This window comes from Megascapheus bottae, chromosome 3, assembly GCF_031878675.1.
Source record: "Megascapheus bottae isolate mThoBot1 chromosome 3, mThoBot2.hap1, whole genome shotgun sequence".
In the NCBI taxonomy this organism is placed as follows: Eukaryota; Metazoa; Chordata; class Mammalia; order Rodentia; family Geomyidae; genus Megascapheus; species Megascapheus bottae.
Genome location: NC_143511.1, coordinates 64,100,679 through 64,127,816, shown reverse-complemented (window position 1 = coordinate 64,127,816; position 27,138 = coordinate 64,100,679). Strand labels below are relative to the sequence as shown.

The 27,138-nt window shown below is 37.6% G+C and overlaps 2 protein-coding genes across 5 annotated transcripts in view; one reads left to right on the top strand and one right to left on the bottom strand.

Annotated features, from left to right (window-relative positions):
* The window catches only part of Invs (inversin), a 111,504-nt gene extending 89,538 nt beyond the window's left edge, over positions 1 to 21,966 (bottom strand). The window contains exons 1-3 of one of the 4 annotated variants that reach the window (XM_090330323.1): positions 21,868 to 21,966; positions 18,592 to 18,721; positions 4,641 to 4,807 (exon numbers count right to left, since the gene is read on the bottom strand). In XM_090330323.1, the coding sequence (XP_090186449.1) occupies positions 4,641 to 4,807; positions 18,592 to 18,697 (273 nt within the window). In that variant the 5' untranslated portion in view covers positions 18,698 to 18,721; positions 21,868 to 21,966. Of the gene's footprint in view, positions 1 to 4,640; positions 4,808 to 14,517; positions 14,625 to 18,591; positions 18,722 to 20,726; positions 21,203 to 21,867 lie in introns of those variants that run through there. The other 3 variants (XM_090330322.1, XM_090330324.1, XM_090330326.1) reach the window with 3 other exon arrangements.
* A 75-nt stretch (positions 21,967 to 22,041) lies between these two features.
* Erp44 (endoplasmic reticulum protein 44) overlaps positions 22,042 to 27,138 on the top strand; it is a 61,492-nt gene continuing 56,395 nt past the window's right edge. The window contains exon 1 of the mRNA XM_090330333.1: positions 22,042 to 22,449. Coding sequence (XP_090186459.1) covers positions 22,393 to 22,449 — 57 coding nt within the window. The 5' untranslated portion in view covers positions 22,042 to 22,392. The remainder of the gene's footprint in view (positions 22,450 to 27,138) is intronic.

Here is a 27,138-nt window from a genome sequence, read left to right as displayed (position 1 = left end):
GTTTTTGCCTGAGGGTCTCATCTAGTAGAAAAGAGATAAGCAAACAATAATTACAGTGCAAGGTAATGGGACTCAAACAGATATGAGCAAAATGCTATTGGAAACATGAGTTTTCCCCACTAACAGCTCAATGGATGAATAACAATATAGTTTGCCCCCTCTCTCTTTTTATGTGTGTGTATGCATGTGCACAAGCACATCCACACATAAAATATAAGTAACATAAGAATGATTGATCTTTAAGTCCATAATAACAATGACTACTTATATATTTTGCCTGTTGCTAGTTTATGAAACTGACCATGGATTAGCTTTCATTTTTATACGTGAATTGAGTACTGATTTTATATATATATATATATTTTTTTTTTTGTGGGTCGTGGGGCTTGAACTCTGGGCCTGGACGTTGTCCCTGATCTCTTTACCTCAGCTACGGCTCTACCCTTGAGCCAAGCCCAACTTCCTGTTTTTTAGAGGTTAATTGGAGATAAGAGTTTCAGGTCCTTTTGTGCCTGGGCTGGGTCTGAACCTTGATCCTCAGATCTCAGCCTCCTGAGTAGCTAGGATTACAGGCGTGAGCCACCGTGCGCCCGGCTGATTATAGATATTTTTAATAATGTTAAACAAATGAGTCCATGTACCCATACATGAATGCTGACACTTAAATAAAAGCACACTTCAGAGTTCATAGACTGTGGTGTTGCAGATACCAGAATTCAGTGAAATAGATAATATTCAGAAAGAATATCTAACATTCAATTTATCAGAAAGGTTCACTGCACAGAGAGAAATGAATTTGACAGGGTTTGGTATGATGAACACCTGACTATAGCAGACATATGTGATTTATTTTCTCTTATTCTCTTTAGGTATGTAATTATGGTTACACAGAAGATATCTGGCAAATGCTTATTAAATCAATACTTACATCTCTATATTTCTTTGATTCAACTTCTCTATATCGAGCGGAACTATAACAGCTTTCTACACAACTTCATTTTCCTCCACTTTCAAAGTTTAGGTTGCCATGATAGTTATTTTAATTATGTAATTCTAACTTCCCAATTTCCAAATGACCCCTTAACACTTCAGATCTTTCATAAAAAGGGGGGGGCATAGGTAGTGTACAGTACAAAAGCCTAGACCATGGACACTATAAATACTGTATGGCTGAAAATGAAACCGTGCTGGCAGAATCAGTTACCCACATGTTTTAAAATGAGAATGGATCTCTACACAAAAATCAGTTTGTTAGGTATTAAAGACTTAGAATTTTTGGGGTTCTTTATAATTCTCTTCATTATAACATTTTGCCCTTTAAGTTCCAGCCACTAGTCCCTCCACACTTGCTCCACCTTGATTTTTTTTTTTTTTTTTTGTCGTTGATTGTGGGGCTTGGACTCTGGGCCTGCATGCTCTCCCTGAGCTCTTCAGTCAAGACTACCACCCTACCCCAGGGCCTGGACGTTGTCCCTGAGCTCTACCGCTCAATGCGATCCTCAGATCTCAGCGTCTGGGGTAGGTAGGATTACAGGTGTGAGCCACCACGACCAGCTTCCACCTTGATTTCTTTAACCCAATAGAAAGAACCATTAGGGTTGTATTCTTTTGCACTCAAATTTAGAAATGCTTCAGGAAAAGCATCCTCTGGATGATTATATTCTCTTAAATTCTGCCTGTGCAGATTATTCTTATTACTCTCCACAGTTATTATATATTTTACAAAGTTGTTATGGATGTTTCTGGTAGGCAGGCAAGTAAAAATATCAGCAATCATGCTTATAACTGATGCATAGTTGTGAAAGTCTCTTGTTCATTTCTCATTATTCTTATTCTTTGGATCCTTAAATTTTCCCTCAAGGGTTATTTTATATTGCATCTCTAGTGATGCCAATACCTGCTGTTTTTCATAAACTAAATCTGTTGTTCCTACTCCTCTCATTTATGGTAGATTGTTTCCTTATGTGTTTGGTAACCTGACATGTAGGAGAAACATATTTGTCTTTTATTAATATGGAAGTTTAAAACATTTTCTCAAAAGATCTATGTAGGTCTGTCTTTAACAGGCTAGGACAGACTTGGACATAGCATCTTCAAATATTCTTTGCGAATTATTTCTAGATTATTTACCATCTTACTCCTATTTAATATGCAGTTTTCCTATTTCCTAACTACAAAACCGAACTCAAAACCCAGGATTTTTTGGGTAGAGTACTGAAGAATTATTACTACTTTTTCTAGATATTGTATTAGTGTGAATATAGGTTATAAACACATTGCTCCTAGCAAGCCCATAAGAACAAACAGCAATAGAGAAAAAAAGGAAAACGTATTATTAGACATTTGAAAGAATGTGAAACTTATTATTCATGAAATCAACTATGTAAGTTCTGCTATATAAACTATATTTTTACTTGTTATTTGATTCTCTGTCTTTTTTTCCCCCCCTCAGTCCTGGGGCTTGAGCTCAGGACCTAGGCACTGTTCTTGGAATTTCTCAAGGCTAGTGTTCTACCACTTGAGCCACAGCACCACTTTCAGCTTTTTATTTTTTTTTGGGGGGGGGGTTATGTGGGACTGAAGAATTGAATCCAGGGCTTCACAGATGCTAGGCACGCACTCTACTACTAGGCCACAATCCTGGCCACTATTTGATATTATTAAGAACATGATTAAAAACCAAAAGGAGAACAAAAATCAAAAGAAAACAGTGAACAGCATCTTGTGAACATAGTATGTCTGATTGAACATGTCCTTTCTGCCAAACATTTTGGTCATAGTATTTCTCTAAAGATAGCATAGTATCAGTTTATACCATCTTCTGCTTCCACATAATTTACCTTTAAAATTCTACATTTAATCTACATTTTCAAAACTGAGCTTAACACCTATGTGAATCACAATGAAAAAATTAAAAGGTATCAAATTCTTTTTTTTTTTTTTTTTTTTTTGCCAGTCCTGGGTTTAAGCTCAGGGCCTGAGCACTGTCCTTGGATTTTTTTCTCAAGGGTAGAGCTCTACCACTTGAGCCTTAGCACCACTTCCGGAATTGAACCCGGGGCTTCGTGCATGCTAGGCAAGCACTCTACCACTCGGCCAAACTCCCGGCCCCTCAAATTCTTATTACTGGGGTCATTCTCAATGTTTTTTTTTTTTTTTTAATTTCTTATATTGTGTTGTATTTTTTTTTTTTGTCCGTCGTGGGACTAGAAGTCTGGGCCTGGGTGCTGTCCCTGAGCTCTTCAGCTCAAGGCTACTGCCCTTCCCCTTGGCCTGGACACTATCCCTGAATTCTTCAGCCCAGGGCTATCATCCTACCCCTTGAGCCACAGTGTCACTTCCCATTTTCTGGTGATTAATTGGAGATGAGAGTTTCAGAACTTTTTAGTCCTCCTCTCCCACACTGGCTTTGAACTTTGAACTTTGATCCTCAGATCTCAGTCTCTGGAGTAGGTAGGATTACAGGCATGAGCCACCACGCCCTGCTCCTGTTGTATTTTTAATCACAAGCTAAATGGATTTACACTTCCAGAGTGAATAATTTTACTATTTGAAAAGCCCAGATGAAAGGTTATAAATACTTGAGCTGCAGTAAAACTCAGATGGAAAATGAAATAGACGTTTTATTTTTAGAAATTACTATAATGATAAGCAAATTCAGAAGAAGCAACTTTGCAAATGACCTGACAGTCCTAACTGATAGCATATAGCTAGCATATTCAATAGTATACCTTAGTGGCAGCCTCTTTTTTATATGTTCAACTAATAAAAAATTATTTTTCTAGCATTTAATCAATCAGCTCTACCTGGCCACATTTAAAATGTGAAATAACTCTTAATAGTTTCTGCTGGATCTCATTCATTTTCCCTGTGTTTTACTTCAAAAACATATAAGTCTAAAATAACAAAAATACCATGTACTAGAAATATACACTAAAGAACAAAATTTTATGTTTGTTATGTATTTAATTGTGAAAATCTGAAACCTTTAAGAACTCCATTATATTGACAATGTAATTTTAGATTTTTAAAAGATTGAAAGTATTAAATTTTTTTCTTTATATCCCTAATGCTATGTATTTTAAGAGGTTGCAACTTTTGATTGCAAAAGGTAATATTTACAGGCATTAGTGGTCTCAGGAGGCTGAGGTCTGAAGATCACAATTTGACGCAAGCCCACATAGGAAAATCCACTAGACTCTTAACTTCAACTAACCACCAAGAAGCTGTAAGTGAAGTGAGTGGTTGTCTGTGTGGCAGAGTACTAGCCTTGAGCAACAACAACAACAAAAATCCTCAAAGACAGTGCCCAGGCCCTGAGTTCAAGCTCCAAGGTCAGGAAAAATAAGAGGAAAGTATAAAAATTCACACACACACACTTTTCAAATTTAAACACAAGGATTATTAAAATTTGGTATATTTCCTTTCCCTCAACAACCCTGTTCTTAGATCATAGAATAAATTGCATTGCTAAAGGAACCTTGATAAGTTATATGTATTATCCTTTACAGTATAGTTTCAAGATTGCTTTCAGGGGAAATAGGAAGCCTAACTTTATTACCTGTCCATATTATAGTTCTACTGATCAATTAATGGATGTGATATAAGATGTTACTCTTCAAGGTAATTTTACTACTTACCTTTTGTGCTGCAAGATGGAGGGCTGTTCTCTGGCTGTGATCAGTTTTGTTGACATCTGCTCCTGCCTTTAAGAGAGCATCTGCACAGTCTAGTCTGTCTGCCAACACACAATACATAAGTGGTGTTCTTCCAAATTGGTCTTCTTTGTCTTTAAAAGAAGCATTTCCTGTAAGTACAAGAAACAATGACATTTGATTATTCTTGTCATGCCAATATAAGTAGGAACTACATTTACAAAGTGCTTTTTATTAAAAAAGGTGCCAAATATATTAAGTGAGTTATTTCATTTTTACTTTTCCTGTGAGGTAGATATTACCATTCCTGGATTATAGACAAGTTAAGTATCCTTATTCACAATGATGAGTAAGGTGGAGCTAGGTTTTAAACTGATGACCCTCCATTTTTTACGTTGAATAAATGTTTTGGGATATAGAACTTAATCCTGTTTTAACTCCATTCTTTTGTCATCAAATAATGTCAATTGTAGAGTAAGCACTAACATTTATATGCAAAAGCAAAAAACAACCCCCAAACTTCGATCTATACTTTGTAGCTACTCAGTCGGGGTTACTATAATGAAGTAACAAAAGACTGGGTGGTTTGTAAACAACAGAAATTTACAATATGTAACTCTAGAATCTGGAAATATAAAATCAGAATGTTGGCCTGGTCGAATTCTGGTGAAGGCCTGCTTCTGGATTATAGACTGTCAACTCATTTTATTTTTCTATAGAAACAAAAGAGAGCCAGAGCGCTTTCTGGGGTCTCCTTGATAAGGGCACTAATTTCATTCAAGGGAGCTCCATTCTCAAGACCTAATTACCTCCAAAAACCCCACCTCTTAACATAAAGGGGAATTAGGATTTCAGTATATGAATATGGAGGTGGGGTATAATAATGTAATCTATAATAGCACAGTATATAATTTTTATATAATTTTTGTAAACTACAAATTTTAATGTAAAATCTGAAATCATGGGGCCAAAAGTTTGGCCTAGCAGTAGAGCAGTAGAGTGCTTGCATAGCATGCACGAAGCTCTGGGTTTGATTCCTTGGTTACTACATACACAGAAAAAGTTGGAAGTGCTGTTATGGCTCATGTGGTAGAGTGCTAGCCTTGAGAAAGCCCAAAGACATTGCCCAAGCCCTGAGTTCAAGCCCCCAAAAAATTCTGGCAAAAAAAAAAATCCTGTCATCATATAAAACTTCTAGAAATGCTGGGCATGGTAGCTCATGCTTGTAATCTTAGCTACTCAGGAATCTGAGATCTGAGGATTGTGGTTCAAAGCCAGGCTGGGCACTAAAGTCTGTGAGACTCTTAACTCCAATTAACCACCAAAAAACTGGAAGTGGTGCTATGGCTCAAGGGGTAGGGCGGTAGCATTGAGCTGAAGAGCTCAGGTGCAGCACCCAGGACCAGAGTTCAAGCTCCAACAATAGCAACAACAACAACAACAACAACAACAACAACAAAAGCTTCTAGAAGCAACAAGGATGAAAAACTTTTCAATCTCAGGATAAAGATTTAGATACGATATGAAAGAAAAATTTCTGAACAAATTAATAAATTGGATTTCATCCAAATTAAAAGTCTTTTGTTTGAAAAATAATGTTAGAAAATAAAATGACAAACAGCAAACTGAGAGAGAAAATATTTGCCAAATACTAATCTGATAACACCTTCTTTCCAGAGTAAAGAACTCCTACGCTGATTAACAAAAAGACAGACAATGCAATTAAATATGGGCAAAAGTTCTGAATAGACATTTCACTAAATAAGCATATGAAAAGCACACACCATCACTAAAATACAGGGAAATGTAATTTTAATTTAGAATGTGCTGCCATTACTCATCTACTTGAATAGGTAGGATGAAAATCAAACCCGAGAATGTCAAATACAGATGATGATGTACAACCACTAGAACTTGCAGATATTAGTGGGAAGAATGCTAAATGGTAAATAAGAAACTTTGGGAATTTCATACTGACTTAAATATACACTTACTGTTAGGTCCGACTGGAAGAAATGACTTCTTCCCTTGGCTCTCTCCCACTGCACCCTGGAAATCCCCATCCCAGCACCGGTAACCCTGGCAACTGGCATGCCTGGGGGCAGTAGGAGGTCCCCACTGAGGTATTTCCCCATCCTCTGAGATCACATCCACTTCACCGTGCCTATTCCCCTCCCCCTATATAATCTTCACTTCTTGCCCTCAGCTCTCTTGCTCGCCTGACTCCATCTTGGATGGCAGGAGTATGCTCTTTCCTCACATAATAAACCCTCTTCTCCTGAACTGTGAGGAGACCTTACACTTACCACATGCCAACATTATTTATTAAGGTAAAATAAAAACATGAAAGTGTATGTTCACACAAAACTCCTTCTGTGGATATTCATGCTAGTTTGAATCATAACTGCTAAAAACTAGAAACATTCCAATTGGAATGCTCTTTAATAAAAGGGATTAATCCTGATTTTCCAAATAACAAAAAAATCTTGAATACCTTATACAAGCTATGAGAAATCAGTCCTATATGCATACATAAAAATAAAATAATTAAACTCACTAAAACTGCTTATAAAGGGAGTGAGAGGAGATAAAGTATTAGAAGGGATGAGTGTGATCAAAGTATTTTATATGTATATTTAGAAAGACAACAATAAATGCCAAGCACTGGTGGCTCCTGCCTGTAATCCTCGCTACTCAGAAGGCTGAGATCTGAGGATCATGGTTCAAAGTCAGCCCGGACAATAAAGTCTGTGAGACTCTTATCTCCAGTTAACCACTAGAAAGCAGGAAGTGGCACTGTGGCTCAAGTGGTAGAGTAGTAGCCTTGAGTCAAAATGCTCAGAGACAGTGCCCAGGCCCAGAGTTCAAGTCCCATGACTGACAAAAAAATTAAATATATATATGTGTATGTATATATATATATATACAATGAAATCCCTTTGTTCATTTAATACACACTAATTTAAAAAATTAAACCTGAAAATGAAGGGTTCATAGTGTATGACATTTATATGGTATTCTGGTGAAGTGAAAACTCTATAGGCAGAAATTTGACTAGTGTTACCTAGAGGCTGGGTTCGGGGAGGAATCTCCATTAGGAGAGACATAAGGTGGTTTTCTGGGTAGGCCAGAACTATTCTTTATCTTATATGACTGTACATTTTTCAAAAGTAATTAATTGTACACAAATGAGAAGGAAAACCAAACAACAAACATGCCATAGCATGTCATATACTTCAAGTGGAAAAATTTTAGCTAAGAGGGTACCAATGGGCTAATTGCCTACAACCTTAGCAACTCAGGAAGCTGAGATTTGAGGATCATTATTTAAAGCTAGCTCAGGAAAATGTCTATGAGACTACCATCTCTAATTAACTACCAGAAGTGGAGTTGTGGCTTAAGTGGTAAAGCACTAGCCTTGAGCACAAAAATTCAGGGACAATGCATAGGCCCCAAGTTCAAGCCCCAGGATCAGCACACACAAAAAATTTTGCAACTTTTGTCAAATGTAATGATCAAATGCTTATAGATTAGTTTAACATATTACATATTTATTGAGTAGGACATAAGACCTGCAAGGTGACATGATCTGAACTCTGCTAATGGAGGAAGTATATACAGACCAAATAAAATGTTTTCTTTGGGCAAATACCATTGCCAGATTAAACAAACAAACAAACAAGCAAAACCATGTTGCAGGTATGCCTGGGATGCTTTGTGCCTGAAACTAGGGATTGTTTTATTCTTAAAAATACTGATCAATAGGCCAGGAGTTTGACCTAGTGGTAGAGTGCTTGCCTAGCATGCACGAAGCCCCAGGTTCGATTCCTTGGTACCACATACACAGGAAAAAAAGCCAGAAGTGGTGCTAAGGCTCAAGTGATAGAGCTCTGACTTTGAGAAAGTCCAAGGGCAGTGCTCAGGCCCTGAGCTCAAGCCTAGGACTGGCAAAAAAAAAAAAATTAAAAATACTAATCAAGGGCCAGGAGTTTGGCCTCGTGGTAGAGAAGAGCCGTGTTTGATTCCTTGGTACCACATACATAGAAAAAAAGCTGGAAGTGGGGCTGTAGCTCAAGTGGTAGCGCACTAGCCTTGAGAAAGCCCAAGGACAGTGCTCAGGCCCTGAGTTCAAGTTCCAGGACTGGCAAAAAAAAAAGTACTGATCAAAGCGGCCTGTAATCCTAGCTACTTAGGAGGCTAAGATCTGAGGACAGTGGCTCAAAGCCAGCCTGCACACTAGAAAGTCCATGAGACTCTTATCTCCAATTAACCAACAGGAAACTGGAAGTGGCACTGTGGCTCAATGGGTAGGGTGGTAGCCTTGAGCTGAAGAGCTCAGGGACAATGCCTAGGCCCAGAGTTCAAGTTCCACAACTGACCAAAACCAAACAAAACAAAACTGATCAACTGAGTATCATGGTTTGAAGTCAGCCCAGGTAGAAAAGTTACTGTGAGGCTCCTATCTCCAATAAAAAAAAATACTCAAAAAAATAACTGACTGAGGCTCAAGTAGAGCTCTGGCCTTGAGAAAGTCCAAGGACAGTGCTCAGGCCCTGAGCTCAAGCCCAGGACTGGCAAAAAAAGGAAGAAAGAAAAAAGAAAGAAAGAAAGAAAGAAAGAAAGAAAGAAAGAAAGAAAGAAAGAAAGTCAGAAAAACTTCAATAAGTTCAGAGAACTCTCATGACTGGGACTCATGCCACATCCCTGTGGAAACACAAGTTAGTTTCTTAACTTAATGTTTTCAAGGAATAAAGCATTTGGGTTATTATGGCAAAAAAAATAGCTGAAAGTGGTGCTGTGGGTCAAATGGTATAGCACTAACCTTGAGCACAAAGAGGCTCAGGGATAGCACCCAGGCCTTAAGTAAAAGCCCCAGGACCGGCAAACATATATATAATCTTAGAATAAATGGTATTCAGAGAGATTGAATGCCTTCTTCAGATAACTTTCTTTGCTAACATATGGTTCCTCAAGTAATAGCAAGAAAAGAAGAAAAGTCATCACTCTTGAAACAGAACGAGCCTTACTAATACAGGCTGTATAAAACTCCTAGAGGAAACAAGTATTCTTTTTTCAGAATCTTGATTTTGCAGTTAGAAGTATACATTGCATTTAAACCAATGTGTCTGATAATGAAAGCTTTAATGTACAAGGCTTCTGAGTGGTACAACATTACTAAAGTATTATTCTCTTTAGTATTTAGTCTAGAAGATGCCAAAGATTCTACAACTACATTTATAGGTAAGGTCTTATTTAAAACTAAACTTATTGCAGATCTAAAATGTGGTGAAGCACATTCCTTTTCTTGATTTGACCTTTCTGGAATCAAAGTGATTATACAGAATACAGCAGAGTAAATTAAGTCTATCATTGTCTCTTATGAGTAAAGGAAATGTTCTACTAGCCTTTTATTTGTGTTACGTACAAAGTAATAGTTGGTATTACACAAGAGTAATTAATATTATAATTCTCTTTAAAATGTGATGCTGCCTTGGAAAAAGTAGTAAGAGAGAAGATTTTGAAATTACAGAGAAATGTAGACAATCATCATACCTAAAGATAATCCTAACTGATAAAGCACAATCAGTACTGTGGGGCTAGGAAGTGACTCTACTTCTCAGGACAAAGAATTATAGGCCAGTTGCTGCCTCTTTCCAAGTCTCCTGTGATACAGGAAACTTTAAGCCTTCACTTCAATTCCTGACAGACTTTGCGTTTGAGTAACTAGTATTTGTATTTCCCATTAGAGAGGTTTAATTGGGTTATGTCACCAGCATTCAATATGTTGTGCCTATGAGGCAAAAACTGTCTATTTGAGGAAATTGGAAGTATATATCTCCTATGCATTGCTAGAAAAAGCAACATTCACCCTCACTGGGTCCTACTTTGTGTCCTTCAGGAATGGTATAGGGAGCAAAGATAGTGTGTTTCTAACTATTTTCTGCATAAATAAAGTTTTGGGCTTCCTGGACAAAAGAAAGTAACAGAGAAGTCTAGGCCTTTATCAATCTATGTTAATCTCTTGGTTTATTATCTTCAATTATAACATCTGGCTAATACTTATCAAATCTATACAATAACTTATTTTGAAGATCAAATACAATGACTCATTACTAGGAAATTTTTGACATTTGCAACATGTTGTACAAACATAAAGTTTATGACAGAAACTGATATCCACTGGATGGCAGTGCATTTAAATTCACATTCTTGTCAGGGGCAGTTTATAAACAATCAGCTGGCTAGTGTGCTGTGTTGTTTTAATTATTCTGGCAACTGTGGAGATGGCCTCTAATCCATGACCAATTGGCGCTTGTTTAACTGGGTTTGCATTCTGCATGTGCTCTGTCTGAACACAAATCAGTAGACTGAACTTGATGGAACCCTGATGGAAAGCCACTGCTTGACTGCATTCAGTTATTTTAAGGCTAGTTGAAGCAGAAGAATCTGAATGGTTAATGGGCTGGTATGTTCAGAAACCAGAGTTTCAGCTGTAGTTAACGGAAATGAGTGTCACTAGCAATAACAGTTGTGCTAATCAAGAGAATAGTCATACTATCACACTGCCGAACACAAATAGGACATCGCCTACTGATATGCTGTTGCTTTTCTTGAATGTATCTTCATGTGACATCAAGATATATTTATTCCACCTGCCTTCATCCACTTCATCATACTGTGAAAATCACAGGAAGACATTTGTATCACTTTTTAAAATATTTGCTTCCTGTTAGAAAGACTACATAGAAACAAAGAACAAAGAATTTACCCTCAAATAAACTGGTTTGAGTTTCAATTCCACCAGTTATTAACTGTACAACTAAATTCCTTAACTTCAGAGTTTTTTTTTTTTTTTTTGCCAGTCCTGGGCTTGAGCTCAGGGTCTGAGCACTGTCCTTGGACTTTCTCAAGGCTAGAGCTCTACCACTTGAGCCTCAGCACCACTTCTGGCTTTTTTCTATGTATGTGGTACCGAGGAATCGAACCCGGGTCTTCATGCATGCTAGGCAAGCACTTAAACCACTAGGCCAAACTCCCGGCCCATACTTCAGAGTTTTGATGTCCTAACATAAAGCAAAAGTAATGATAACAAGGGTATACTGTCTCTGTACATACTTAAGATATTACTGTATTTTTAAAATAAAAATTCCCATTCTAATTTTTGCAATTTACTTACAATATACACTCATGATTATGCTGAAATAATCACTATTGTTAGACTGTTATAGATTGTGTTATGTAATATATTTTTCTTAAAAATTATGGCATATGTTATTACATACCATTTAATTTCATATTGGTATATATTAATTTCAAAATATTTGGTAAAGGTGTCTCAACATAACTTTTCCTTTATAATCTTGTATATTATCTTCAAGGTCCTAATTTTTTCCCTGAGCGCTATATGCTTTAACACATGGACAAAACAGTACATAATTGTATGCATGTGTGCATGTACACATGTGAGCACACACATGTACACAAATCTAATCTAGATAACCATTTAGTTTATCATTCGAGTCAGTTTTTTCTCATTTTCTACTATGAAGAGGAAAGTATATATGTGTACAGAAATATTTACCCATATTTTTCATAGATTTATTGTTTAAAATATGGACACTGGAGTATGACCTTGTGACTTTAGTCACTACTGCAGTGCATTAGACAAACTATTTAATCTCTTTGTATCTCAGTTTCTTTCTTTTTTTCAGTTTCTTCACCTATAAAATGAAGTTACTAAGAGTACTAAAACTTTTCTATTATTAAATGGACTAATAAATTGTAACATAATACAACAACTGGTACACAAAACTTTATGAATGTAGGCTGATATTATTTGTTATTTTTGTGGATAAAAAATACAGGTTAATATAGTCACCTCTTGGTATCCATAGGGAACTGGCTCTAGACCAAACTCCTAAAGCTGTAGATGCTCAGTCTTTTATATAAAATGGTACAGGATTTATGTGTTACCTTCCATATCTTCTTTCCTGTACACCTGAAATTCTCTTTAGATAACTTATAATATCTATTAAGATGCACAAACAAGGGAGGGAGGTAACAATGTTCACCAAGAAATGTATTAATTATCTTAATTATATAACTGTAATTCCTGTGTACATCACTTTTACAGTAAAATAAAATTTTAAAAAGAGATGTAAATAAACATGACATTTGAAATATGATGTAAAAATCAATGTTAATAAAATATTTTTTAAAAGATGTAAATATTATGCAAAGTTATAATGTATTGCTCAGGAAACAATGACAAGAAACAGTCTGTACATGTCTAATATAAAGCAATCGATCTGAATATTTTTAGTCTGTAGTTGATTAAAACTGTGAAAGTGTAAACAACAGATTACATAGACATAGAAGTCTGAGTATCCATTTCTGTAAACATGTTTACATAAGAAAGCCATCTATAAAATATTTACTAGCCCTATGATTTAAAGCTTAAGGGTTAAGATAAAGTAAGAAGAGGTAACTTTAACTCTGTTGTTTGTGGAGCTTACTGTCATGTCTACAGTTGTGGAACATGTTTTTTAAAAATAGGGAAGAGGCTAGGAATTTGGCCTAGTGCTTGCCCAGCATCCTCAGTACCACATACATAGAAAATAGCCAGAATTGGTGCTGAGGCTCAAGTGGTAGAGCTCTAGGCTTGAGAAATTCCAAAGACAGTGCTCAGGCTTTGAGTGCAAGCCCAGGACTGGCACGCACGCACACACACACACACACACACACACACACACACACACACACACAAATAGGGAAGAAAATGACTTACATTACACTTGCTTAGAATATGGACAATGTAAAAGAAATTGTGGTAGAATCTGATTGGAGCTGCCTGGTTAGTACATTAGTGATAAGAAATTCAAATCTGTTAGCAGCAATGACAATACCAACCATTATACACTGTATGTATTTATAGATCATTTTATTTGGTTTTCACAAAGAAAACAGTACTAGTAACATTTAGTGATTTTTCATTCTGAAACAATTCTAAATTATTGGAGACTTAATTAGCTTACCTTTACACTGAATCCAACCTGATATAATAACAAGAATAGCAAGGTGTTACTTGTTGTCCACAACAAGTCAAAGGTTATGGTAATATTTTATATTGATTATATCATTTAATTTTCACACAAATAGAATACAACCTATACTTTAGATAAGGAAATGGAAACTCAAAAAAACATAAAATAATTTAGCCAGGAATACCCAATCTCCTTTATTAAGGCGTACTAGAATTAACTAGAACTAGAATGTGTACATTTACCTGACTCTAAACCCATACCCTATTATACTACCCTTCTATTATATATACCCTATACAGTGCTATAAAGAATCTACTCAGCCAGGGATAGATGAATCATGCCTTGTAATCCTAGCTACTCTGGAGGCTGAGCTATGAGGATAATGGTCCAAGCCAGCCAAGGCACAGAAGTTTATGAGACTCTTGTTTCCAGTTAACCATCAAAAAACTAAGAGGGGGAGCTTTTGTTTAAGTAGTAGAGTGCTAGCATTAAGCACAAAATCTCAGAGACAACAACCAGGCCCTTAGTTCAAGCCCTCAGATCACCACACATACACACACACACACACACACACACACACACACACACACACACGTGCGCGCGCGCGGGCACATAAATTCATTCAATTCGATTGTAACTTACATCTCTAGTATTCAAAATACCATTTGACTTCCATTTTAAGAGAAAAAGCTTCATACTGTAAATGATAACTATGGTATATAAAGAGTTTACTATATATGCTTATGTTTTTAGAAATAAAGTTGAAGCTATCAGAATCTAGGAAGTAGCAGATAATGTTAAAACATTAATCTACTAACTTAGGTTAACCACTATGAGCCGCTACTGGAATGATACTTCATTCAGAGAAAGCCTCTTCAGTCCTCCCCCAGGACAATGGGCAGCACAGTAAGTGTTCAATTTAATGAGTTGTGTATGTAGAAAGAGACAGTCATTGGTTTCCATGGAATCAAACACATCACTGACATACTTCTCCATGGAAACAGAGAAAGGAAAACAGAAAATGCTAAAGTGAATGAATCCACCAAGCAGTTGGTGAACAAAGATTCAGGAAAAAAAATAATTCATCTGTAGTACTATATCACTTTCTTAGAAAAAAGCTGTAGAATATACTTAGAAACCACCAACACTTGCTAAGCAAAGTAATGGATGAATTTTTTTTTATTGTTTCAATATGAACAGCCAGTGTTAGAAACGCCACTGAGTGAAGGTATCTCTGCACAGAAGGCACAATGGCACAGTTGTAAGGATGAGATTGTTCCCTCAGTCAGTTATGAGCTATGAGTTCCTTAGACCAGGTGATAGAAAACAGAGGGAAACAGTCCATCAATTTATCAGCTCTGCACTGGCTCCACATTATGATTGCTTTTTGATTCTTAAGGACCTTCTCTAGAACATAAAGTTATAGTAAAGCTTTCCCGCTTCCCCATTTTACAATGAAGCACATTTAGTTAGTTGGCATGACTAAACTGGTATTGTTAATTTACAACATATTGCTTATTTAAAGGTTATATTTTTCAGAAATTAATTATAGGTTATTTTCCTCAAAACTTTCTGATTGAAATTTTGGGTTCTCATGGAATTTAATCACAATCAGCTATTCAATTCAATTTAATTCAACTCAATTTACTTTTAGCTCTGGCCTGCAAAATAATTATAGAGTATAGAAAGCAGTTTAAAAAATGATCATACTGGGCTGGGTGCATGGCCTAGCAGTACAGTGTTCCTTTAGCATGCATGAAGCCCTTGGTTTGATTCCCCAGAACCACATACATAGAAAACAAAAAGCTGGAATTGGTGCTGTGGCTCAAGTGGCAGAGTGCTAGCCTTGGGCAAAAAGTATATATATATATTTATATTTGTATTTCCAGATCAAGCAGAGATGGGATAATTAGGAAAGAGAAAAAAACTTAAAAAAAGGCAAAACTAAGTTCTAATGTTTAAGGATATATACTTAGAGAGAGAGTTTGGAGTATTTATCAGTGGTATAGTGGTTAACACGTGCAAAGCTCTAGGTACGACACAGCACTCAAACAAACAAACAAACAAAAAAACCCAGCAAACAAAGCAAAAGAGCAAATTACTCTAGGGGAGAAGGAAGAATGCATGAGGGACTTCAGAGGAAAATTTTCTTTTCTTTTTTTCCAGTTTTGGGGCTTGAACTCAGGACCTGGGCACTGTCCTCGGACCCTTTTTGCTCAAGGCTAGTGCTCTGCCACTTGAGCCAGCTTTTTCTTAGTATGTGATACTAAGGAATCGAATCCAGGGTTACATGAATGCTAGCCAAGGATTCAACCACTAGGCTATGCTCCCAGCCCCAGATGACAATTTTCTGTTCCTTGGCCTAGGTGGTGGCCAGATGGATATTTACTTTACGTATACATATTAAATTACATATATATTTAATGCCTACATGTATGCCTCAAAATAAGAAGTATATCCACCTATTTTGTTTCATTTAGGTGGTTAAGGTGAAAGAGTGGAGGCAATGGGTGAAGATGGCTCACAAGGTTTGGTTTGGGTGGCACATTTTTGGTGACAATTATTCCATTCTTTTATTTTTCCTCTGGAGAAGTGTTTGCCTGAGGTTTGCCTAGATATGACACCACCTTCAGAAAGATGGGTGTTCAGCTCTTTTATCGGAAGTGTGGCCCTTTGTCTAAGTGTAGAATACCTTCACATCCCTTAATGAGCTTTGACTCACCTAGAGATGGAAGTCATACAGATTTTGAGAATAGCAGTCAAGTTCCACAGCAACCCTGGCTGATTTTTTTGAAGCTGTGTTGTCTATCCATCTTGGACTGCCTAGATATCTTTGTTCTATAATGAAAATTAAATATACTATACCTCTATCTTCTTCAAATTGCAATTGGAGCAGTTCAGCTGTACACCAACATAGTTGTGAGATATGGTTTTACATTCAGGTAGATGAAGGAACAAGGAAGGAATTTTAGAAATAGTGGAGACAACAGAGCATATCAAAATGTTGATGGAAGGAATTTAGAAGAAAGACATTAAAGGTTACAGATGCAGTGGTCAGAAGTTTAAAAATATAGCCAGGTCCTGTGGCTTACTCCTGTAATCCTAACTATTAAGGAGGCCAAGATTTAAGGATTGAAGTTCAAGCCAGCCAGGGCAGGAAAGTCCACGAGACTCTCATTTCCAATTAACTACCAAAAACCAGATTTGGCATTGTGGCTCAAAGAGGTAGCGCCTTGAGCAGAAAAAGCTTAAAGACAGTGCTCAGGCCTTGAGTTCAGATTTTATAGCCCCATGACTAACAACAAAAAAAGGATATATGGCCAGAAGTTTGGCCTAGTGGTAGAGTGCTTTTTTCAACCCAAGTTCAGCTGCTCTGAAGTTGCCAGGAAAAGACAGGTTAGAGCCATACAGAGTTTGGATTGCAACCACAAGTAAAACAGGAGGGGAGGAAAAAAGAGAAATTCTGCAAAAGAAGAGTTTACATAATAGACCTTAGCATTAAGGCTGTATAGAGAAAAAGTTAAACGCGGAAAGAAATTAAAGAAAATGGAAGTCTCAGTGAAGATGAGAAAGTATTGCTTATCTGTAGCAAGTGAGCTGGAAGTAAAAAGCTTTTAATTGAATGATGGAATGGATGTTCACATAACTGTTGTAGCAGCTGTGAGAAATGTCAGTTCCAGGGAAGAACTATGAATGTAGCAGCTGAGGAAAAATAAAGACATTGTCTCGGTAGAAGAAGGGAAATTTTTAGCATATATGGCACATATATCTTAATCTATAGATGAGAAGGAGTTTATTCATTTGTTTAGTAGAAAAGGAAAAGTGGAAGCAGAAGAAAAAATATATAGAGGAAAGTACTAAGAAGCAGAACAGCCTCTTGTCTCACTGGAGGTTAGGGTACAAGGACAGATGCTCCAGGTGAAACTAGAAAAGTAAGATGAAAATGGTGAAGAAACAAGTGTGAAAGTTCAAGTAACTTGGACTTCATTTTGTAGTCCAAGTTGCCAGTCAGGGGTGTCACCAGACACTGGCATATATGAATACCAGCGAAAACAAATATTTTAGGGCTTGTGAATATGTTAGAATTACATTTTTTACAACTCAGAAAAATCCTTTAATTTTTGTGCAAGTCCTAAGACTTGAACCGAAGGACTTGTATTCACACTTGTCTTTTTATATTCAAGCCTGGCACTCAATTATTTGAGCCACACCTCCATTTAGGGCTTTTTTTTGCCTGTTAACTGGAGAGAAGAGTCTTAGATTTGTTTGCCTGGGTTGGTTTTAATCCTCAAATCTCAGTCTCCTGAGTAGCTATGATTCCAGATATGAGCTATGGACACATGGCAGTCACTCTTCTCTTAATTATTGCCTTTCCCTTATTTAATTCTTTCCTTCAAGAACTTTGACACTGGACTTCTGGATATCATACAGACATATAAGTGGGAGTGTGAACACTGAATCAATTTCAAATAATAAGTTTATATGTAAGTATTGGCACTTTAAGTGTACGCTACATTAAATGCCAAATAAAATCACTATTAACTATCTTCATTCTAGATCCCTGCTATTACAAAGATGAACTGACACTCTCTTTTTGGTGATGCGAAGCATACAGTCGGTGGCACTACTTATGCTAGGCAAATAATCCCCATCCCAAATGAATTCCCTATGTGATATTATCTAGATTTGGTGCCGAATACATAAAAATTTTGCAAATACTTTGCACTCAATCCTAACACATCTTTTGAAGTCTCAGGACTTAATTTCTTTCTTATCCACATCCTAGAATAAATACTAATTCCAAGTACATTGCAAGTGGAAACTAATATTAACTAACTTCTTTAGGACAAAGAGTTACATTCATGGTTTCTAAATCTAAGGGGACTGCTTACCTATTATAAGTCTCTGAAGAGCACCTTTATCTCCATTAACTGCAGCAGCATGAACTTGTGATGCTAATGAGGAACCAGTAGAGAGCAGATTCTCTGGTCTGCTCATAGTCTGTTCAACAATGGGATCAACCTGAAATAATGATTCAGACAATAAGTTTATGCAGGAAATATTTATGATTATCTTCTAATTAGTTCCAAGTAGCTATGAATAAACATTATTATTTACTAGAAATGCTTGATTAGGATTAAGAAAAATCTACACCCCAGTCCTTGAATTTCCATAACGTGGGAAATTAGATGACCATTGAATAGTTAACATTAGGCACAGAGTTCAAAAGTCATGGTGACTTCTAAGTTAATACAGGCAATCAGATACCAAGTAACACTAGATATTAAAATTCATTCTGGGAATCAACTTATTGAGCAACCCAGAAAAAGGTTTTGATGTAAACTTAATTATCAAGTCAATTAACTAGATTTAAACATTAAAAGTTACCTAGTTCTTTTCTTCATTTTTAAAATTTGTTCTCTTCTCGATCCTTCTCAGGAATAAATATGACTAGCTTAAGATATTACTTGAAACATTTTTTTCTTTAGGATTAACCATATGACATTAAGAAAAAAGTTCTGACAGTGTGCTTTTTTTCTTAAAAAAAAAAACCAAAAACCCAACTTCTAGAAATGGATTAGGTACACCAAAAAAGTGAGCTGCCTATCAATAAAAGTGTTAAGCAGAGGTTGGCTATGTCATAAGTGCAATAAAAGTATTCAAAGCATCTGATGAGAAAAAGGGAGGGAGAAGTTACATTATTTATCTTAAAAATCCTTCCTAAACACAATGTTCTATTAAAGTTTCAACTTGAATGCCTATGAGGACCAGGAAGGTAACAAGTAAAAGATACACAAGGAGCAGAGCAAACTGGAGTGAACATACTTATATGACAGGAACAGTTTGGAATACGTTCCAGTTGAGTGTTGCCATGAAGGTAGACCAGTTCTCCAATTTCATTAAAAAAAAATGTCACTCCAATCTCTTTGTTTTCTTTTTTAATTTTTTTCATATATTTTTATTGTAATTAATAGAAGGGTTACATGATATTTGCCAGATAGGAGGTGCATTAATTCACATATATTGATACCCTTTCACATGTCTTGATCCCCATTTCCCTTCCTCCTACCCGCACCCCTCATCTTGTTTTCCCCTTCCCTATCCAATTTCTTGGCACAGGTCGAAACTTTCTTAATAAGGACCAAGAATCACAACAAATCAGAGAAAGGCTGGACAAGTGGGACTGCATTAAACTGCAGAGCTTTTGTATGGCAAAGGACATAGCTAGTAAATTAATTAGGAAGCCTACAGAGTGGGAGAAGATCTTCACCAACCATACAACGGACAAAGGCCTCATATCTAAAATATATCAACAGCTCAAAAGATTGAATCACTCCAAAACTAATCTCCAAAGTAACAACCATCCCATTAAAGAGAGTCTTCTCTGAAGAAGAAACAAAAATGGCCTATAGACACATAAAGAAATGCTCAACATCTCTGGTCATAAAAGAAATGCAAATCTCTTTGTTTTCTGAGGATATGAGTGTTTTGTTCCATAGCTGCTGAACTAGGTCTAAAGTAGTTATTGGCATGGCCTATTGATTCAAATTCCTTGTCATAGAGAAAAAAAATTGTAGAATTATCGTACAAGGTTAACTCTTCGAGTCTTTATTTTGCTGACAATCTGTGTTAACATGTTGGCAGAAAATATAGAGATAGAGGATGTAATGAGACATGTCTGTCATGTCAGAGGACTCACTGTCTTATTTTGGACTACATTTAAATCCTGAAGGAGAAGCTACAAAACAGGGTGAGGTGGAAACATGGTAGAAGAATAATTATACTTGAGTTCTTGGCCTGCTGTGTTAATAAGCAGCAGTGTGTTCTTCTCAAGACTATCTCAGCTTCCTCAACACTATAAAATGGTAAGGATGCCCTATGTTCATTCATTTAACAAGTTGTGCCAAGTATGTGTGCGACATTATTCTGAAGACTTGACATTTTAGATTTTGAGTTTTTGGAACATCAGAACTATCAAACTACTGCTATATTTGAAAAAAACCCATTAAAATTAGATTTTACTTACATATATACTTCCCCTCATAAATTTTAGCATATAAACAGGTAGATGGTGCTCAGCAAATGTTTGTTGAATGAAAGGTCACAGGCTGAGTCTGAAGTGCAAAGAGTAAGCAGGATCAAAGTTTAACTTCTTAGGATAACGAGTTCATGCTCATGAGTTTGTTCTTTCTTAATTCCTTATTTTAATTTGGGCTCAGTCAGAATGGTTGACAAGTTGTATAGATAAGAACACTGTGGTAGGAATTAGATCTAAGTGAGTCTTTGTCACAAATTTTGACATGCTGGGAAAATCATTCCTCTAGGGTTCTTTAAGCACAAGCGCATATTTTAGCAGTGATTTTTTTCCCCCAGTAAATCATTTTTTTTAATAGCTGAAAATCCAAATTACTTTGTTAAAGGGCTATAAAGTGGAAAGATATAATCATGATTAAATAATTATAACACAAGCCAATGTAATAAATGTTCTAATAATCATAGCTGGACAAAGCTAGTGGAGCTACAGTATACACACAAAGGAAGTGTAATTTTAGCTAAGAGAAAAAGTTGATAGGTTGTGACGTGTCAGGGATAACAAACGTCATAGAAGATGACATTTGAGATGGCATTCCGCAAAGAGAAGGGAGTGGAGGCACCTCAGGAAGCTGGAAAGCTGAGGCAAAAGAAGAGAGTAGCAAGACCACAAAAGCAGAGAGGGCTTCTGGAGTTCTTAGGAGTGAAGTCATGGCTCACTTGTCCACCACATGGGCCTGGCTGGGTGTTTACTGAGATGCTGGAGGGTTACCCGAGGCCAGGTTCAATCCTTGACTGTTTGGTTAAAGAATTCCTCAATTAACTTGTAGGAGTGATCAGTGACTTAGAAGCAATCGCTCCGGCAATGAATTGTGCAGTTGCGAACGTGCTTTCCCATCCTTTACCGCATCTACTCTTCACAGGAAAAGCCACTGCCTCACTGAAGTCCCCAGCGGTGGCTTCCATTTTATAACGGAGGCTTTTAGCACAGAAAGAAGAGGCAGCAGGCGAGGAGGCCAGCGATGGAGGCTCAAGGCCGCACCTCAGGACAGGAGGGCCCAGGGTGGGCAGCAGCGCCCAGGACGGTGCCCACAGAGTGTTCCGAGCCTCCCCAGCCAAGAACCATTCCTACTCACCCTCGCCTCCTCCAGGACTGAGGTCCCGGGGGCGGCTCCAGGAGGCACGACCTCCCTCCCTGGGGGGACCGCCCCTCCTGCTAGGCCCCCAAAGGGTAGAACCTCGGGGTGCTGAAGTCAGCGAACCCTCAGAAGGCCACCCTGTGCATTCGGCCGCAAAGCCTCCTGGGAATTGTAGTTCTCATCTTGGGCGGCTCTGAAGTACGCGGCTCTCCGCCCTTTCAATCCCACTGGTCCCCGCGCGAAGAAGGCTCGGTGGGCCTGGGCCTAGGGCGTACTGGGAAAGCGAGTTCTTGTTGCCGCATAAGTTGCTCGACGAGGGAAGTCAAGAACTACATTTCCCGTCGTGCTCTGAGGTGGGCAGGACCCGGAAGTGAGGGCGTGCGAGGCCTCTCTGGAAGTTGTCCCGGGTGTTCGCCGCTGGAGCGCCGGGTCGAGAGGACGAGGTGCAGCCGCGGGCTCCTGGAGCCCAGCCCTTTCCTAACCTAACCCAGCCCGATCCCCGCCAAGGACCCCAGCGTTACCATGAATCCTGCAGTCTTCCTTTCCGTAACCGACCTCAGATGCTCCCTGCTGCTCCTGGTGAGTGAGTGGGGGAATGACAGACCCTCGGACGGACTCACCGGCTGCCCCCACCCTCGCCGGAGCGCGGACGGCGCTGCCCCAGCTTCCCTACGTTCTCCGGCGGGGACTAAGGGCGCACCCTTTCCCCGCTGCCTTCACTTTTGCCATCTTGTCTTTTGCCTTCTTGGGCCCGGGGTCCTTTTAGGCCTGAGAAACCTCGGTCGGGGGTTGGGACCTGCGAGCTCGAGCATCAGCTCCCGGGAAGGGAATGGAGGGAGGGTCCCTTCGAAGGAGCGTCTTTTACCCCCACTCTTCCCGTAGCGGGGATGTTCGCGCCTCGCCAGGGCGTGTAACCTGAATTCACGGGGACCGAGGAGAGACCCAGGGTCCCCTCCCACCCCGTTTGGGAAGGGTGTGAAGCGACAGGTGCTGGGGTCCTGTGAATCTCACAGGACCTGAAACGGTGCGGGGCCTGGTGGAGCTCTCTGTTGTGGCCTCTTACGATTGGTTGGGAACCCGGAACTGGAGACTGCTTTTGGTGTCTACCGGGAAGGGTTTGGAAAAGTAGAGGGTGTGATGATCTGAAATGCTCATTTCAAGTCCTCTTCCAGAACTTGTAGCTCCCCACTGAAGCGTATCTCTTCATCATTGTTCTTGATCTGAGAATGGCTAGCTCTTCTGCAAACACATAGACTTCTTAATCAGCTCCCCACCATTCCATCTTAGAAAGAGAATCTTTCCTCAGCTCCTTAGTTTTCCCCAGAGCATGTAGAATGTGCAGAGTGACCCAAGCTTCAGGTTAAATCGAGACAACATGAATATCCAACTCCATATGGCAAAATGAATGTTTGTTCAACTGAGGTGTTATTTTAAAACAGTATTTGAAAAATGTCTTAATTGTAAAAAGAAAAAAAAGGTTTAATTAGTGAAATTTAAGATGAACAATGACTAAAATCGACTTTCTTTACGGTTTAAGAACCAAAATACAGGTTTCTTGAAAAGCAACGCTTTTCCCACCACATCATATTTAATGTCTAATGTTTTGTTTGAAATGTGTTTCTTTTATTGTAGCTTGCAAGCCATATTAAAATCTATGTACAACATATGACCTTTTTCAAGAAAAGTACTATTAAAAATACAAATGAAAACCAGGTGCTGGTGGTTCATGCCTGTAATCCTAGCTACTCAGAAGGCTGAGGTCTGAAGATTATAGTTAAAGAAAGGAATGTCAGTGAGACTAGTACCTCCAATGAGCCACCAAAAAAAGTCAAAATTCTTTTGAAAACTAAAAGTTGTACATAAACATAATAAGTGATAGAGTGTCGTATTGCCATTTCTTATAGGCACATAACAATAATTTCTTTGTAAAGGAAAATAGAGTGCATTTTATGGGGTTGTTTTGTAATTTCATTATAAATTGGGGTTCTTTTTCTTCTAGAACTGTTGGAGTAATATTCTTAAGAACAGTAGTTAATTTTTTCCTTGTTTACAAATGACTTGAATTTAAAATTGCTAGAATTTATTTTTCAATTGTTGAAAAGTACAAAGTGTAAAAATAATCTTAAGATAATAGAAATATTGAAACATTAAGTAGAAGAACCATTAGATACTTTCCTCCTCAATGGCATTGATTATACAACTAAAAAGGAAGAATCTTTTGAAATAACATGCATTTTCTAGAAAACTGTGATATATATAAAGGAGGCATTGTTTTTTTTTACTCTAGATTTAGCTAAAACCAAATTAAAAATACTTGTTTCTTTATCTTTCTAAGCAAACCCAGAAAACTAGAAACCTATGAGATGTTTTAAAGAATTCCTGTAAAGATTAATGAGCTGTAAAATAAAGCAGAAAGGATTTATTAAACCAGAATTGCAAGTCAAACTAGGTTGAATTTGAACACCATGTTATCTTAGTTCAAATGATCTTATACTTAGCAAATACACAACATTGGTCTAATCACAACTTCAAGCTGCTTACCTGACTGATGGTCTAATTCTATCTCATAGTGATAGAACCTTTCTGCTCAGTATCCCCGTCTAAGGAATACATCTCCATGTTCCCAGTGCGCTTTTACTTTATGTTATTTTTTAATTTTTAAAATTGTTATTAGAAAGGTGATGTACAGAGGGGTTACAGTAAGACAGGTAAAGATATTCTTTTTGATAATGTCACACCTTCCTGCATTCTCTCCCTCCAAAGTACTCTTGTCTCTCTCTCCAGCCCTCAGGCTTCAAATTTATGCTTCCCACATAGTAGAAAACCCACTCTCAAACTTAGCCAAAGTCATCATTTTCCCCTTAAATAGCCTGCTCTAAACACCTGTATTTTATTTTATTTTATTTTTCCTACAAGTCCTTTTTTTCAGGCACTCTATCCCTCAGCCTTAAAGAGCTAGACCTATTTATTTTATGATTTTCATAAAGCTAAAACATAATCCTAAACATCTAGAGGCAAGTAGGTGTAGGCAAGTAGGATATAGGCAATCTCTCAATCACAAAAATATCTTAAAACATACAACCATACTTATATAGCTTTTCTGGATGGATAAACCTTGTGATATTTTTTCCCTGAGCTTTGCTATATGTTAAATATGCATTATTAAGTGATCCCTTTCTCCTTATGTTTGTATCTGAGATGTACTTATTCAGGATTGAAAATAACAGTTTTCTGTTTAACTATTTTAACTATTTCCTACTATTGGTCTTTGGATATTGGTTGTGTACAGGAGATTTGAAAAGTGAAATAAGAGGAATAGGCTAAATTGTAATAAAGTTATCACATATTCCTTAGTAACTTCTTCAGTGATTTTTGAGGATTTTTCCTTTTTTCCCCCCTTCCACTCAGTTTGCTTCTTTAAAGATGTAGTCTCATTATTTCATGGTAATTATCCTTATAAGTTGATAGCCAGCCCTAATGTCCTTCTGCCTGAACAATCAAAATTTTGCAGTTTTTGTTTTTGATTTGTTCCATGTGTATAGGGAGCCAAGAATAGTTTGCTTTTACTTTTTGGGAAGCTAAGTAAATAAGAGAGCCAAGTAAACATCTCATTGTAAATACCTTAAATATAAGTTCAGTAGAATTCAGAGATGTTTAACTATTAATGCCCATGATAAGTACAACTTCCAATCTTCAAGAAAAGTGCTTCTAGAGACATATAATTAGATGCTTAGCTAGGTGACTTATTGAACCATATATATGTACATATTTGTGACTTAGAATCACTAGGTACAGTTTTAATAAAATAACATATAGGGATATAGTTCAGGAGTGCATCTTGAATGCCTTGGAATCAATCCCCCAGTTCTGAAAATGAATGAGTGAATATTAGAGAAAAGTCCAGCCCTATACCAGATCAGTTATATCTGTGAGATACTAGCATTTCTTTAATCACCCCCCCCAAGTATATTCTAATTACATGTAGAAAAGTTAAGTGAATGAGTGAATGTTGAAATTTCCCTGACTTTTTTTGGACAGGGACTCTGATCCATTACAGTTGGTTCTGGCTCATATCATTCTCTTTCTCATATTCTCTCTCTCCCTCTCCTGTTTTCTCTCCCTCCGATTCCCTTTCTCCCTCCTGTTCCCTCTCTCTCTCTTCCCCTCTCCCTGTCCCTCTCCCCTCCTCCCCCTCCCTCTCCCCCTCCCTCTCCCTCTCCCTCTCTTTTTCTCTCTCCCTCTCCCCCTCTCTCTCGCCCCTCAATGCTGGGCATTGAATGCAGGGTCTCCTGAATGCCAAACTTACTCTACCACTTTTCTGTACCTCAGCCCCCAATTAAAAATCTATATGTTTCCTTTCCATCTCCTCTTTTTTTTTTTTCTCTTGTTCTTTCTTTCAGAAATGCTCCTATAGAATTCCCCATAATAAGATGTTTTGTTATTGTTGTTGGTCTTGGGGCTTGAACTCAGGGCCTGCGCACTGACCCTGAGCTCTTTTAGTCAAAGCTAGTGCTCTACCTCCTTGAGCCACAGTGCTGCTTCTGATTTTCTGGTGGTTAACTGGAGATGAGTCTCTTGACCTTTCTTGCCCCTGCTGGCTTTGAACACCAGTCCTTAGATCTCAGCCTCCTGAGTAGCTAGGATAGAGGCATGAACCACCAACACTGGAAGTTTCTGTGTTCTTTATGCTTATTATAAATTTGTAATCCAGTGTATATAGTTTTAGCCAGTAGCTTAATAAACTTTGATAGGTTCTTTTGTTTATTTATGTTTTTTAAAGTTTGCTTTTTATAATCATGCAAAATTTACTGCCATCAAACCAAATGTATAAAACAAACTGTAACTGGATAATTCTAATCTTATTTGGCCTTTTCCTCTGATCTCCCCACTAATATAACACTTTGAAATTTCATGACCCTTTTTAAAATTTGAATGTATGCAAGTTGTTCCTATATTTCTTCCTCTCCTTTGAATAAAATGTAAATGTCGTTCACATTTTTATTTTAACTTAAAATATTATCTGGAGATGGGGATAGAAATATTCCATATCTTTAAAACACGGCTTATGTTCCACTGTGTAGATATGCCAGCCCACTGTTTCCATTCTTTTGCTGTTACAAATAATTCTTCTTTTGCTCAAGGCTAGCCCTCTGGCTTTTTCTGTTTATGTGGTACTGAGGAATTGAATCCAGGGCTTCATGCATGCTAGGCAAGCACTCTACCTCTAACCCATATTCCCAACCTGGCTTTTAGGTTTTGTACCCTGTC